Source organism: Triticum aestivum, chromosome 4A, assembly GCF_018294505.1.
Source record: "Triticum aestivum cultivar Chinese Spring chromosome 4A, IWGSC CS RefSeq v2.1, whole genome shotgun sequence".
Classification (NCBI taxonomy): Eukaryota; Viridiplantae; Streptophyta; class Magnoliopsida; order Poales; family Poaceae; genus Triticum; species Triticum aestivum.
This window is the reverse complement of record NC_057803.1, coordinates 84,432,280-84,448,355: the sequence shown is the minus strand read 5'-3', so window position 1 is coordinate 84,448,355 and position 16,076 is coordinate 84,432,280. Positions and strand designations below refer to the sequence as shown.

At 47.1% G+C, this 16,076-nt stretch overlaps 2 protein-coding genes across 2 annotated transcripts; both read left to right on the top strand.

Annotated features, from left to right (window-relative positions):
- The first annotated feature begins 264 nt into the window (after positions 1–264).
- Positions 265–2,281, top strand: LOC123085292 (berberine bridge enzyme-like Cyn d 4). Its single transcript, XM_044506915.1, has one exon. It carries the CDS (start codon positions 410–412, stop codon positions 2,105–2,107), a length of 1,698 nt encoding a protein of 565 aa, XP_044362850.1. The 5' UTR covers positions 265–409; the 3' UTR covers positions 2,108–2,281.
- A 9,796-nt stretch (positions 2,282–12,077) lies between these two features.
- On the top strand, positions 12,078–15,693 carry LOC123081795 (calcium-dependent lipid-binding protein). The gene is made up of 10 exons (XM_044504320.1): positions 12,078–12,428; positions 12,838–12,939; positions 13,310–13,360; positions 13,545–13,665; positions 13,756–13,874; positions 14,087–14,185; positions 14,301–14,381; positions 14,475–14,557; positions 14,641–15,034; positions 15,115–15,693. The coding sequence occupies exons 1-10, from the start codon at positions 12,324–12,326 to the stop codon at positions 15,505–15,507; spliced, it is 1,548 nt and encodes a 515-aa protein (XP_044360255.1). The 5' UTR covers positions 12,078–12,323; the 3' UTR covers positions 15,508–15,693.
- The last annotated feature ends 383 nt before the right edge of the window (positions 15,694–16,076 follow it).

The window sequence follows — 16,076 nt, the reverse complement described above, 5'->3', positions numbered from 1 at the left end:
GGCGTGCTAAGCTTCGACACTGTTAATCAAGCCGTTGGTGCTAGAAAGCAAACTTCAGTACATCGTCAGATTTTGCATCGTCCCTGAATCGGCCACGCATCTGTCGTTCGCAAAGTAGTTTCGTTTTCTCCTCTCCAGACTTCAGTCACCTGTCACCATCAGCGTGAGCGTGAGGGGAGTCCACCTATACCATATTCAAAGCCAACTAGAACACCTTGATCCTATCACCATTCTCCCGCTGATAATTGCTTAGGCAGAGCAGTGTTGCTATACACACGACACTGGGTAGCCGATTTGCGCATGATCGCACTGATCCGGCCGTGCATGTGTTGGACAAAGTGGAGGCCAGCGGTTAGATCACGCATAGTAGTTTCGTAGGCAGAGCAAGGGGAGCCAGGGCAAGAAGACGATGCGGCCATTCACGCGTCTCTGTCCCCTCCTCCTCCTGCTCCTCCTCGTCTCGCCTTCGCCGCAGCCGCAGGAGCTCCAAGAAGAAGAGGGCGGCCTCCACGAGAGCTTCCTGCGTTGTGTGTCCCGCCTCTCGCCGGACACCGCCGACCCGTCCGAGCTCGTCCACGCGCCGGCGGACGCCTCCTACCCGCCCCTTCTCGCCTCCACCATCCAGAACCTCCGCTTCGCCTCGCCTCAGACGCCGAGGCCATCGCTGCTCCTCACGCCCAGGACCGTCGCCGAGGTGCAGGCGTCCGTGGCCTGCTGCAAGGCCCACGGCCTCACCGTCCGCGCCCGCAGCGGAGGCCACGACTACGAAGGCCTATCATATCGCGCGATCCGTCCCAGCGGCGGCCGCCCGTTCGCCGTCATCGACGTCGCCGCGCTCCGAACAGTGCGGGTCGATGCGGAACGCCGCGTGGCGCGCGCCCAGCCCGGGGCCACCCTTGGGGAGCTCTACTACGCGGTCGCGGAGGGGAGCGGTGGTGAGCTGGGGTTCCCCGCCGGGATCTGCCCCACGGTCTGCGTCGGTGGGCACCTCAGCGGCGGCGGATTCGGGCCGATGATGCGCAAATACGGCCTGGCCGCCGACAACGTCGTAGACGCCGAGGTGGTGGACGCGGGAGGGAAGCTCCTGAACCGGTCAGCCATGGGGGAGGACCTCTTCTGGGCGATCAGGGGCGGCGGAGGAGGAAGCTTCGGCATCGTCGTTTCTTGGACCGTGAGTCTGGTCCCCGTCCCGAGCGTCGTATCCGCCTTCACCGTCCGTCGGCTACTCCGGCATGGTGACGAGGACGAGGAAGCAATGCTCCGTCTCCTGACCAAATGGCAGCTCGTGGCACACGCCCTCCCGGACGATCTCTTCGTCAAGCTGGAAATGGAGCCCAAGGTCGATGACGGCGGCAAGAGACGGCCATTGGTGGTGTTCAAGTCATTCTTTCTTGGCAATTGCAGCGGGATGGTTACCCAAATGGGCATCCATTTGCCAGAACTAGACATTAAGCCAAGCGATTGCAGAGAGATGAACTGGATTCAGTCGATGCTCTACTTCTACGGCTACACCAATGGCCAACCGGCAGAAGTGTTTCTGGACAGAACACTCCAACCCAAAGAATACTACAAGATCAAGCTAGACTACCTGACATCGCCAATTCCGGCAACCGGTCTAAGCATGTTGTTCACCAAGATCGTCGAACACCAGGGCGGCTCGATCGATATCGACCCCCAGGGCGGCAGGATGAGCGAGATACCAGAATCCGACACGCCGTATGCGCACCGCAGAGGGTACCTCTACAACTTCCAGTACTATGTCAAGTGGGGAAGTGACAAGAACGTGTCATATGAGGAGAAGCATTTGGGTTGGGTCAGGGGGGTGCATGAGCTCATGACACCCTATGTGAGCAATAGGCCTAGAGCTGCATACATTAACTTCAGGGACCTGGACTTGGGGCAGAATGTGGAGGGCAATACAAGCTATGAGGAGGCCAAGGTGTGGGGGAGAATGTACTTCAGGGGAAACTTCAGGAGGTTGGCAATGGTGAAGGCAGAGGTTGATCCTGACCAGGTGTTCTGGAGTGAGCAGAGCATCCCTCCTCTGGTTGTGGCCAGGAGGAAGAGGAAGGGACAGAGGCATGGTGGATTGGTTTTAGAGATTTGACATTTCAACCGCAGGTTTGTGTTCCTTCTAGCGTATGTTTCTCAAAAAATAAGAAACAAAATCCACTTGCCTCGTCTCTTGCAATGATGTGCCGAATTATGCTGTCGTTCTCTGTTTGCAGGATTAAAAGAAACTAGATGATATTCCGCACGGTGTTGCAGAATTGTTTTGTAATATACTCCCTCTGTCCCATAATATACGAGCTTTTTTTTTGACACTAGTGCAGTGTTAAAAATGTTTTTATATTATGGAACAGAGGGAATATTTCAATGATATTTGGTTGTATGCAACATGAATATTTGAAGTAATAATAGGAGAATCAAAGCTGAAAATACATATGATCATGGTGTTTGATTATTCTATAGTTGTAAATTATTTATTAAAGTATAAATAACAGAATAAAAATTGAAATTATCATGCATGTCATGTATGTTTGTATGTAAGGTCGACATTTTCTCCATACATGTTTCATATTGAGGTGAAATGTTTACATGTTAAGAAAAACGCACCCAGCCCATATGTGGGACTAGTAAACTTCCAAGAGACATAAATAAACAAATGCACTTTTACTCACATATGAGACCTAAAGCAAATAAACAAGTACGCTACTACTTTCATGTGAGACAAATACTTGCAGAATGCACAAATAACAAATGCAAAATGTGAATCCAATTCAAAATTATGCTCTTGTTTTCGGTTTCTCTTTTCAACCAACTCTTCCAATTCTATATCACAGAATAAGAAAGTGAACAAATTGTAACTCCAAAGCGACAGTAGTCCTTGCCGTTCTACCCGATCGGCGACCTTGTACGGTCAATCCACTAATGCCTATTCTAACATGTACCCAACATTCAGAATGTTATGTCTTGCAAAGAACCTACGGATGGCTTAAGATTCACCAATGCATGCAACTTGATCTTTAGTTATATTTTCACTATTTTTAATCATGAATCACATGCGAAGGCCGCAGGACACCAACGTATTTTGACGACTTGCTAAGGCAGTGACCCAACTCCTCATATTTTATAGTTTTGTAGCAACGCACGTGCATTGTGCTAGCACATATAAAATTTGAACTCCTGGGATTTTGGCTCATTCACACCCCCTCCCTCTCGAAAACAACACACTAACATATGAACAAATTAATGTAACAACTACCCTAAGCATTCTTTAATGAAAACTAGATGACCTGGTTGCGCCAATGGCGCAAGAAGCGAGTTAGAAGCGATGTTCGTAGTGAATAAGTAGGAAACATAAATGGAAAGATGACGCAATGTGGAATGTGGATTGTATTACAGATAGTAGAATGGCTTAAACCAGTTAACGTAAGATGCTAATTAAAACTAAGAATTATTGTATCGATAACCATTTTATATGCACAAAGATCATTTCATTATTGGACAAGGAGAAAACAAATATGTTCATGCCATATTGTTCGAAGCCACTCTCAATAAAATAGCGTCCATTATGACATGAACCGTTTTTAATAATCTGGAATCATAGATATCTAAACAAGCAACATCCATCTTCAGGACCTGCTGCATAAGAAATGGCCTCTCAGGAACCATATCCATTCAAGTAGGCTATAAAGGGAAAGAAAGATAAAGATAAACTATTAACAATATTGATAGCATGAAGCAAGACATATGGAAACTGAAGCAAATGTGTCACAGATTGCAGAAAAGTATTTCAACCATGAAGATGGGTACAAAAGCTAATATCGCGCTTATTGTTACACAACCGATTAAGTATAAATAAGTGAAGCATTCATTGGTGTACAATATTAGCATGCAGGCCTAGGACATGTTTCCTTCCTTAGTCCATCTGGAGCAGCCCGTATAGTTATTATCTCTGGCATATCTTGGTTTTCAGACCATCTGCAGATGCCCATATAGTTAAAAGGCCAAATGGCACAAAATACAAATTCAGTTGAGGAGATATTAGCAAATAAATGCTTAGCATTACAGGTAATACAATGACAATCAATTTTTTGCTACTGAAGTGCATGTCCTTTTCTCTTCTCAGACCAAGATGACACAATGAGGTATCATTTGTTTCCTAATTACACTGTAACCTGAAATCTGTGTGCATATGTGCATGGGCACATCCATTTATTCCTAATAGGAAAATATGCCAAAACAATATTAGCATGCAGGCCTAGGACATGTTTCCTTCCTTAGTCCATCTGGAGCAGCCCGTATAGTTATTATCTCTGGCATATCTTGGTTTTCAGACCATCTGCAGATGCCCATATAGTTAAAAGGCCAAATGGCACAAAATACAAATTCAGTTGAGGAGATATTAGCAAATAAATGCTTAGCATTACAGATAGTACAATGACAATCAATTTTTTGCTACTGAAGTGCATGTCCTTTTCTCTTCTCAGACCAAGATGACACAATGAGGTATCATTTGTTTCCTAATTACACTGTAACCTGAAATCTGTGTGCATATGTGCATGGGCACATCCATTTATTCCTAATAGGAAAATATGCCAAAACATCGGTCAGTTTCTCTTTTGAGCTGGAAATACCAATCACTTGGCTAATAGGCATGCAGACACCTCTAATCTAAATAATAGAGGAATTGAAAAATCAGCCACTATGATTTTATTAACTATATACATATACATTCCAGTCAAGCGCCTTTCTAGAAAGTGAAATGCTATACATCGGTTTAGAAGTGAATTTCACGGATAATTGTTCATGTCGCTTGAATCATAATTGAATCGATAATATGATTTTACATGTCACATTATTATGCTAACTGGGATTGTAGTAGAAAAGGCAGGATAACAGTACTATACTCCACTCTTTTTCCTGTTGGGAAGAACCACCTCTCCTATCCCATTCTCTGAATTCTCATACAGATAACCATCAATTTTCTCTTTGTTCTTTCCATTTTATTTCAGTAGCTACTTCAATTCATATGATTGGCTTTGTTTCATTGATGGACCCTAAGGTTAATGCATGAACTTGCTAAAATGTTCAGATTGACACGGTTACTACGTTTATTTCAATAGTGGTGCTTCTGCATTAACATACGTACCTAAGGTATGGATGACTGTTTACAAACCTGAGTCATAATACATGGGTGCTCCTATTGTCAGAAAACATGGATCGCTATAACTCTAAGTTGAACTCACCATTTTTTCCCAGGAACTTAAATGCAGAGAAAACACATAATTAAACTTTTAAGCAAAAAAAAGAATTTCTCATATCTATCTGAAACTCCTTGACCGTCAAGAAAGCGTGTGTATATTTTTCTCAAAAACGAACTAACCATTTGAATCAATGATCACAACCTGAATCATATATTAGCTTATAATACATGGGCGCTCCTATTGTCAGCAAACATGGACTGCTACAACTCTAAGTTGAACTCACCATTTTTTCAGGAACTTAACTGCAGGAAAAGACGCATAATTAAACTTTTAAGCAAAAAAAGAATTTATCAGATCTATTGATAATCAATAAACACCGCAAGAGCTGTTGGAAATATGCCCTAGAGGCAATAATAAATTGGTTATTATTATATTTCCTTGTTCATGATAATCGTTTATTATCCATGCTAGAATTGTATTGATAGGAAACTCAGATACATGTGTGGATACATAGACAACACCATGTCCCTAGTAAGCCTCTAGTTGACTAGCTCGTTAATCAATAGATGGTTACGGTTTCCTGATCATGGACATTGGATGTCGTTGATAACGGGATCACATCATTAGGAGAATGATGTGATGGACAAGACCCAATCCTAAGCCTAGCACAAAGATCGTGTAGTTCGTTCGCTAAAGCTTTTCTAATGTTAAGTATCATTTCCTTAGACCATGAGATTGTGCAACTCCCGGATACCGTAGGAATACTTTGGGTGTGCCAAACGTCACAACGTAACTGGGTGACTATAAAGGTGCTCTACGGGTATCTCCGAAAGTGTCTGTTGGGTTGGCACGAATCGAGACTGGGATTTGTCACTCTGTGTGACGGAGAGGTATCTCTGGGCCCACTCGGTAGGACATCATCATAATGTGCACAATGTGATCAAGGAGTTGATCACGGGATGATGTGTTACGGAACGAGTAAAGAGACTTGCCGGTAACGAGATTGAACAAGGTATCGGGATACCGACGATCGAATCTCGGGCAAGTATCGTACCGCTAGACAAAGGGAATTGTATACGGGATTGATTGAATCCTCGGCATCGTGGTTCATCCGATGAGATCATCGTGGAACATGTGGGAGCCAACATGGGTATCCAGATCCCGCTGTTGGTTATTGGCCGGAGAGTCATCTCGGTCATGTCTGCGTGTCTCCCGAACCCGTAGGGTCTACACACTTAAGGTTCGGTGACGCTAGGGTTATAGAGATATTAGTATGCGGTAACTCGAAAGTTGTTCGGAGTCCCGGATGAGATCCCGGACGTCACTAGGAGTTCCGAAATGGCCCGGAGGTAAAGAATTATATATAGGAAGTGCTATTTCGGCTATCGGGACAAGTTTCGGGGTCACCGGTATTGTACCGGGACCACCGGAAGGGTCCCGGGGGTCCACCGGGTGGGGCCACCTGCCCCGGGGGGGCACATGGGCTGTAGGGGGTGCGCCTTGGCCTGTATGGGCCAAGGGAACCAGCCCCAAGAGGCCCATGCGCCAAGAGATAAGGGAAAGAAAGAGTCCTAAAGGGGGAAGGCACCTCCGAGGTGCCTTGGGGAGGATGGACTCCTCCCTGGCCGCACCCTTCCTTGGAGGAAGGGCCAAGGCTGCTCCCCCCCTCTCCCTTGGCCCTATAAATAGTGGGGGGAAGGGAGGGCAGCCTAACTTAAGCCCTGGCGCCTCCCTCTCCCTCCCATGACACATCTCCCTCCTCCCGCGGCGCTTGGCGAAGCCCTGTTGGAATCCCGCTACTTCCACCACCACGCCATCGTGCTGCTGGATCTCCATCAACCTCTCCTTCCCGTTGCTGGATCAAGAAGGAGGAGACGTCGCTTCTCCGTACGTGTGTTGAACGCGGAGGTGCCGTCCGTTCGGCGCTAGGATCATCGGTGATTTGGATCACGACGAGTACGACTCCATCAACCCCGTTCTCTTGAACGCTTCCGCGCGCGATCTACAAGGGTATGTAGATCCACTCCTCCCTCGTTGCTAGATGACTCCATAGATTGATCTTGGTGATACGTAGAAAATTTTGAATTATTGCTACATTCCCCAACAAGAGCATCATGCATGAACATAAACGTGTCCAACTAAGAAGCCACATGTTAGAGGGCATCTTCACCCGAAGCAGATCAAACTAATTACCTCTAGATAGTTGGGTGAGGCAGAGGCGTTGGAGGAGAGGACTCACAGGGTGTGCTGATTGGCATGACGCAATTTAATGTGTATATGGCACAAAAACAATTATTAAGCAACATCAGTAAGAAAAGTGAGCATCTAAACAAATCTCAGTATTGCAAAATTATTGTAAGCAGATCCACATCATGTGCATGTATATAGTCTCATACACAACCTACCCGCAGTCTATTGTTTGGGTCATCCTAGAGAAATCTAGGATTGTAGGAAACACAAAATAATGTACCTGTAGTTTGAAATCTTTGTCGAGTTTTGCAGATTTGGCCTGCCCGAGCCTTATAACTGAAGCAACACATAAAGGATGTTTATAATGAAACAATATTAGTTATAGGACTATAGGCAACACAAAGTAATCTACCTGTACTTTGAAATCTTCACTGAACTTTGCAGGTTTGATTTGCCCAAGCCTAATAACTGAATGAAGACATAGAGGTCATTGCTCCAGGGTCTTCTCAGATTCAATTCGAATAGAGAAGAAGTGAAAGTGCAACTATCCCTGGGTGGTTTTGGTAATTCCTGACAACATATAGCTCATTGAGCTAACATTATTCCAAGATTAATATTTCAGAAAAAGCTCAATGAATGGCATGGCATGGATGAGGAAAGTGGATCCCTCAAAATTCTAAGGACAAAAAGTTTGGCTCAAGCTTCAAGATCAAGACTCTACATTTTACATTTTAGTGATCCAAGATCACATTCAGTCTATAGAAAAAGCCAATACTATCAAGGAGGGATGAGGTGTTGCTTAATGGCTTGCTTGCTCAAAGTGCTTAGTGATATGCTCCAAAACCCTCAACTACCTTCCCACATCCACATATGACCTAAACCAAAAGTCAAACTCGGCCCCACCGATTCTATCTATCCGGCGCCACCGAGTTTCAAATGTCATAGCCACTGCCACAAACCCTAGCAATTCGGTTTCACCGATAGGGATCTCGGTCTCACCGAGATGGGATTGTAATCTCTCTGTTTCCCTTCGTAATGTTTCGGTCTTACCGAGATGAGCGATCGGTCCCACCGAGATTGCAATGTAAACTCTCTGTTTCCCTTTTGTAACATTCCGGTCTCACCGAGATGAGCGAATCGGTCCCACCGAGTTTACCTGACCAACTCTCTGGTTAGTTTATTACCAAAATCGGTCCCACCGAGTTTGTGTAATCGGTCACACCGAGATTACGTTATGCCCTAACCCTAACCATATCGGTCCTACCGAGTTGCATCTCAATCCCACCGAAAATCCTAACGGTCACTAGGTTTGCTAAATCGGTCCGACCGAGTTTAACCATTCGGTCCCACCGAGTTTGGCAAATTGTGTGTAACGGTTAGATTCTGTGTGGAGGCTATATATACCCCTCCACCCACTCTTCATTCGTGGAGAGAGCCATCAGAACATACCTAGACTTCCAATACACATTTTCTAAGAGAGAACCACCTACATTTGTGTTGAGGTCAAGATATTCCATTCCAACCATATGAATCTTGATCACTAGCCTTCCCCAAGTTGCTTTCCACTCAAATCTTCTTTCCATCAAATCCAAATCCTGTGAGAGAGAGTTGAGTGTTGGGGAGACTATCATTTGAAGCACAAGAGCAAGGAGTTCATCATCAACACACCATTTGTTACTTCTTGGAGAGTGGTGTCTCCTAGATTGGCTAGGTGTCACTTGGAAGCCTCCGACTAGATTGTGGAGTTGAACCAAGGAGTTTGTAAGGGCAAGGAGATCGCCTACTTCGTGAAGATCTACCGCTAGTGAGGCAAGTCCTTCATGGGCGACGGCCATGATGGAATAGACAAGGTTGCTTCTTCGTGGACCCTTCGTGGGTGGAGCCCTCCGTGGACTCACGCAACCGTTACCCTCCGTCGGTTGAAGTCTCCATCAACGTGGATGTACGATAGCACCACCTATCGGAACCACGACAAAAACGTCCGTGTCTCCAATTGCGTTTGAATCCTCCAAACCATTCCCTTTACATTCTTGCAAGTTGCATGCTTTACTTTCCGCTGCTCATATACTCTTTTTGCATGCTTGCTTGAATTGTGTGGAGATTGCTTGACTTGTGCTAAGATAGCTAAAATCTGCCAAGAACTAAAATTGGGAAAAGGCTAGATTTTTATTTGGTCAAGTAGTCTAATCACCCCCCCTCTAGACATACTTTCGATCCTACAAGAAGCTTAACTGATGAATTCATAGAAATAATCTTATTTTCAGAGGTACCAGAAAGCACAAAGAAATCTGGACGTTGCCAACCAACACCATCTTCAATGAAGACATAGAGGTCAGATGAAATCATGCAAAGGGATCCAATCAAACGATCATTAAAGGATCAACCAAATGTGAGCACCTCTCCGTCAGGAAAATAGGGCCAAAAGAAATATGGACGTTGCCGATCAACACCATCTTCAATCGCATGAGTTAAAACTGCAGTTGTAGTTATAGCCACTGAAAACAGTAGGGGCAGGCCAAGTCAGGCCTGGCCGCACTCTCGTCGCCGACCATGTCTAGCTTGTCCATCCCCGCCCAATCTACGAACGCAAGAACCGGCAAATTAATCAATCAGCCACGAAACCCGGCGCAGAGCGATTCGATCCAATCGATGGATCCTGGGAGGGAGGGAGGGTACCGGCGTGGCCGAGCTCCGAGTCCATTTAGATATATAGGTAGGGCAGCCTCTCGCGTGCGCCGCTCGTCCCTCCTCAGCCTCTGGCCCTCTCATCCGCTTCTCGGCTTGTCCCGGTGGATGAGAGGAGACAGGGAGGGTGAGGAGGGGAGGCCGGAGCTTCTCTCGGTGGCGGCCGCTTCCATCCCACGCAAGTGCCGGCTCTTGCGGCCGAGAGGGCACGTTGGTGCCGGTGCTTGCAGTTAAGAGGGGCGAACAGATGGGAGGAGGGGGATGAGAAGAGACGAGGGAGAGAGAGATGGGCTGGCGAGAGAGATATTTGTGCGCTCGCTCGCTTCACGCGCGGGACGCAAAGGGCCACACGACCGGGCCCAGGCGACATCGACATAAGCTAGGGAGGGAGTGATGTGAAAATGCAAAGGGTGGACGCGTGGATGGCCTGAGAATGCCTACCACCCTTTCATCATTTATATGTTCAATAAAAGCATCACGAATTGGATTCTCTTTTGTCTTTGTTGCAGGATTTCTAGCCGTCACTGAATGCCTGCTTCCTCAAAGAAGGCCAGTAGTTATCCTCCAAGCTCGCCTGTGACCTGACTATGATTGAAGTTGGCAATGACACCTATGATAGGACCATTTGGACCTCAAGGTTCCTAACCGTTTCAAAATATTTGCATGGCTTCTATTCAGGGACCACCTCAACTCCAAGGCAAACCTCCTTCACAAGCACATCTCCCCGGACGCCATCTGCTCGAGATGTGATCACGAATGCGAAAAGGTCATGCATATCTTAATACTATGCCTTCTTGCCAACATAATTTGGCAGCGAATTGGTATCCTACCCCCAACTCCACCACCACCTCTAGGATTGCATGATGCCAACCGGTCTTGATCATCATATATAGCTAACAACCCTACTCACCATCCATTGGAAGATATGGGCATGCAAGAATGAAATGACCTTTCAAAATGAAGATCGCCATAGCCCGGTAGTACTTCGACCAATCATTGAAGACCTCACACTGTGAATGCACGGTGGAACGATGGAATGAGGCATGTAGTAAAATATTCATGTGGGGGAGCTACCCCACTCCCCGAGTATGAGTTCTCCCTAGACCAGGATTTACTAAGTTTCTGGGCGGAGGACTTGGCCGGCCTCGAGGCCCCTTTCGGGAGGAGGAGGTGATGTGATAGTTGCCGTGTGGGAAGGCGTCAGACCATATGGTTTCATGGCGGAGTTCCTCAAGCCTCACTTGAGGGAGGGGGGGTGTGAAGGCTGACATAATGAATGACCATGGCTTCCAAGGCCTTAACTAGACGCTCCTCACCCTCCTCCCAAAGAAACTAGATGTTGCCTCCAAGATTGACTACCGCCTCATTAGGCACATCCACATCTTTGTCAAACCAGCGGCCAAATCCCTTGCTACAAAGGGAGGCATCGTGATTGGGATCTCTTGTGCAGTTGAACCAATGCACATTCATCAAAAAGCATTGCATCCATGACTACTTCATGATGGTGCAACATATCAGGTAGTTACATTCACATGCTCGAGGAGCCACATGTGATGCTTAAGAGAAACATCGTGCATGTCCTTACTTTGTGATATACTCCTTCCGTTTCTAAATATTTGTATTTCTAGGGATTTCAACAAATGACTACATACAAAACAAAATGAGTGAATCTACACTCTAAAATATGTCTATATACATTCGTATGTAGTAGTCCATTTGAAATCTCTAAAAAGAAAAATATTTAGAAATGGAGGGAGTAGCACCAAAAGCAATGTATGACAAGCTGACGACCACCATCAAGGACAACCTCATGATCTCCACGACGCAAGACAAACATTTCGACCACGCTCCTTTTTTTTAGGGATTTTCGACCACGCTCCTCCTCCCGCGTATCCAAGCCCATCTGCCAGCAGCGTATTGGGCCCATTTCGTAGTCCCTTTTTTCCCAACCATTTCGTAGTACCTTAGGAATGTCGTTACCTCACAGCCCTTTTAGAGGCGATGGAGCTCGTCCATCACTCGGCTCGGGCAAGTCGACGCGTCAAAACTAATAAAAAAGCGTGCGCGGATCCAGCCATGCAAAAGCAAGCGTGATCACAGCCATCTCCACCAATCGCACGTTAGTGCACGCGCAAAACTCGCCCCCAAATTCACAGCGATAGAATTTGGATCGAGGATCCTACACACGAAGAAAACAATCCCCTCCCCGATCGCGATCCAGGCGACTCACAGGAGAAAATGGGGTTCTTCTCGGGGATCATGCTTGGATTCATCCTCGGCGTCGCCCTCATCGCCGGCTGGGCGCGCGCCATGGCTCGCCGCGCCCACAAACGCAGCGCCAAGGCAAGTGCGCCTGCCCGGATGCTCTACATTGATCACTGCATTCATGCGATGTTTGGTTTGCGTTGCGCCATTGTCGATGATCATTTTCGCATCGACTCGTAGATATATGTTCAGGTAGGAGCCTGAGTTGATCCGCTACAAGGATTCAGGCTCACAGACGTTTTCTCAGGCTCATCGTTGATTATTTGCGTTCTGAAAGCGGTTTCTGCGCCTGACGCCCCGACTTTGGGAATGAAATTTGGCTCAAGCCTGAGTTTCTGACGGCAATGCGCCGGAGTAGATTGGTCCTGGGAACTCCTTTCAGTTCAAGTTCTGTTTTTACACTGTTTTTGAAATGAAGCTGCAAGTGGAAGTTTTGTTTCGTGATAATTACTGTAGTTTGAGACAAACAAAATTCGTTTTGAAACAGGCTGCCGATGTCAATGTGCTAGGATCTCTCAACCGTGAGGATCTGAAGAAAATATGCGGAGAAAATCTCCCTCAATGGATTTCATTCCCGGAGTATGACCAGGTGAAATGCTACTTACTGTTGTGTTACTATGGCTCTTTCCACATTCCCGATTAATCATAATATGTAAAATATGCACAAGAACAAGCTATGCCACTCTAGTCTTTTACTAGACGTGAGCGCATTCGAGTTCAGACCAGATAAGTCATCAAATTCCTAATTTTAAGAAATTCAAAACATTAGGACAAAATTACCCCAGTATCATTGCAAATAGGTGTAAGCTGAGGAAAAAAAATCTGATATGAGGATGACATTTTCCAACTCAGTTATCCTTGTGGTGGTACCAAGTACCAATGATTTCCTTGCATAATGAGTATGCTCACCTGTTATTTTGCTTGCTTTCGTACTTTAACGTTTCGGTTCCGTTCTTCAGGTTAAATGGCTCAACAGACAATTGAGCAAGCTTTGGCCTTTTGTTGAAGAGGTACACATAATTAACCTCCTGTGTTCTTCCAGTTTTTCTCGGCAGGAGGGCCCTCCCATTCGTTTAGACAAAAAAAAGGGTTTATCTATAGAGTTAACGAGTTTTTGAAGTATGAGCCCATGAACTACTTATTGCTCTGTTGTTGTTGACATCTGCTCTAATGTACAGTTGTTTTTGGTTACAGGCAGCAACCATGGTCATCAGGGACTCCGTGGAGCCTATACTCGACGTTTATCGACCGGTGGGGATATCCGCACTCAAGTTCAGCAGACTCTCACTAGGCACCGTGCCACCTAAAATTGAAGGTTGCCAGGACAACGTGGCATTAATTCTACAGTATTAAGTGGTAGATAATCTTGTTCTAAAGGTTTCTGATGAGTGATGATATTGTCCAGGCATTCGGGTCCAGAGCTTTCAGAAAGGGCAAATCACGATGGATATCGACTTCAAGTGGGGTGGGGATCCGAATATCGTCCTTGCAGTTGAAACTCTAGTCGCTTCACTCCCGATTCAGGTCTGCAAATGTGCCGGCGGCCTGACAAAACGGGCCTACCTTAAATTTTCAGCAGTTTTTTCATGACAATTTAAACCTTGTGAAATTTGACCTTGCAAGTTATGTTCGTGTGATATATATTTGCAAGTAGCACGGCTACACAAGCATTTCAATCGAACTACAAATGGTAGTAAATCAATTCCCATATATATGCTTACTGCTTGTATATACAGTTCAAGAACCTTCAGGTGTTCACCATCATCCGCGTGGTCTTCCAATTGTCTGACGAGATACCATGCATCTCTGCTGTTGTCATTGCTCTTCTGGCAGAGGTACGTACGTACGCTTCTTGCAACCACTCTAAATTTTCTCCCGGTATGAATCCTTGAGCATCACTGGTTCTCTGTATGTGGCCGCGGTAAATGGTTTCTTCTGCATCGCCTTCAGCCAAAACCGAGGATCGACTACATACTGAAGGCGGTCGGGGGAAGCCTGACGGCGATGCCCGGACTTTCAGACATGATCGACGTATGTCCCGAGTTTGCTTCCTCCCCTTCTTGCTGCTTGTATTATCTCTGTGTCGACGGATGATTATTTTTTGGTTACTCCTTTTTTCTGCAGGACACCGTGGCGTCATTGATCACTGACATGCTCCAATGGCCGCATAGAATCGTCGTTCCACTGGGCGTTGACGTCGACATAAGGTTCTGTTGACAGAGCTCGGTCAGGAGTTGAAATTAGGGTGTCTGTCTGTCTGACGGACTGACAACGACATGTTTCCGTGCAGTGATCTGGAGCTGAAGCCGCACGGGAAGGTGACGGTGACGGTGGTGCGCGGGGAGTCGCTCAAGAACAAGGAGTTCATCGGCAAGTCGGACCCCTACGTGGTGCTCTTCATCCGCCCCATGTTCAAGGAGAGGACCCGGGTCATCGACGACAACCTCAACCCGGAGTGGAACGAGACGTTCGAGCTCATCGCCGAGGACAAGGAGACGCAGCACATCATCCTCGAGGTGTTCGACGAGGACAGCCTGAAGCAAGACAAGAGGCTGGGCATCGTCAAGCTGCCCCTCAGCGACCTGGAGGTGGAGACCGTGCAGGAGATCAACCTGCAGCTGCTGTCGTCGCTGGACACCACCAAGGTCAAGGACAAGAAGGACCGGGGCGTGCTCACCGTCAGGGTAAGCCCATGCATGCCTTCTCCTCGACCTGTGCTACGTTTCATAGCGACCGAGGACTCGATGGAGCTGTGTATTCGCAGGTGCTCTACCACCTCTACACCAAGGAGGAGGCGCTGCGGGCGCTGGAGCTGGAGAAGAGGACGGTGGAGGAGCGGCTGAAGACGAGGGAGGCGACGGGGCCCGCCGTCAGCGGGTCCGCGGACGCAGCCAGAGGCGTGGCCGCTCCGTCCACGGTCACCACCAACGTGGCCGGCACGGGCGTCGCGGTGGGCGCTGCCGTGACCGGTTCGGGCGTCCACAAGGACGGGTCGGGCGTTCACAAGGACGGGCCGGGGGTTCACATGGTGGGCACGGGGATCGACGCGGTCGGCAAAAGCATCACCAAGGCCGGCAAGTTCGTCGGCCGGACCGTCACAGGGCCCTTCAGCAGCCAGAGGCGCAGCGCCGCGAGCGTGCCGACGATCGACGAGTGACTGATGCAAACTGTGAGATTAGCTTTACCGTTCCCGTCTCCTGCTACTCTTTAGTTACTTAGTACTACTACCGGTAGTGGTTATCCGTCTCCATTTTTTCACCATCATTTTTTTAATCAGAAACATAGTACTACAGTACATGTTTGTATTTGTGTTTGATTTGATTTCGACACTGTTTGCATCTGCCGTATTTGAGTATCTTCGATTGATATCTGCATCTGGTATGAAATGGAATCAAATCTGGTGTAGTCTAGGGCGTGTTTGGTTGTCTGTATATGGCCTAGCCTAGTCCGCGTGAGAAGAAAGTGATCCGTTTGATTGACCGCGTTACTATGCGACCCGCATGACACGAACCTTAAAGCATACTTGGGCCTGGCTTGCTATAAACGTTCAGATCGGCAGTTTCTAGCGAGCCAGACTGAGATGAGTGCATATGATAGACCACTTGCACAAGGAGAGATGGGAGGGATAGGGGCTTGTATGCAGCATGTGCCTGCTTATCTTCTCCTACCTCTAGTAACCTTCTCTCTAATTTTGTTCTTCCTAGCCTCTTCCAATCTACACAACGG

Bases quoted from the DNA above. Each gene is read 5' to 3' on its own strand.
- LOC123081795 (XM_044504320.1), top strand. From the start codon at position 12,324: ATGGGGTTCTTCTCGGGGATCATGCTTGGATTCATCCTCGGCGTCGCC. The intron at 13,361-13,544 runs GTACACATAATT...TTTTGGTTACAG, and splicing joins TTTGGCCTTTTGTTGAAGAG to GCAGCAACCATGGTCATCAG. The intron at 14,186-14,300 runs GTACGTACGTAC...CATCGCCTTCAG, and splicing joins TCATTGCTCTTCTGGCAGAG to CCAAAACCGAGGATCGACTA.
- LOC123085292 (XM_044506915.1), top strand. From the start codon at position 410: ATGCGGCCATTCACGCGTCTCTGTCCCCTCCTCCTCCTGCTCCTCCTC.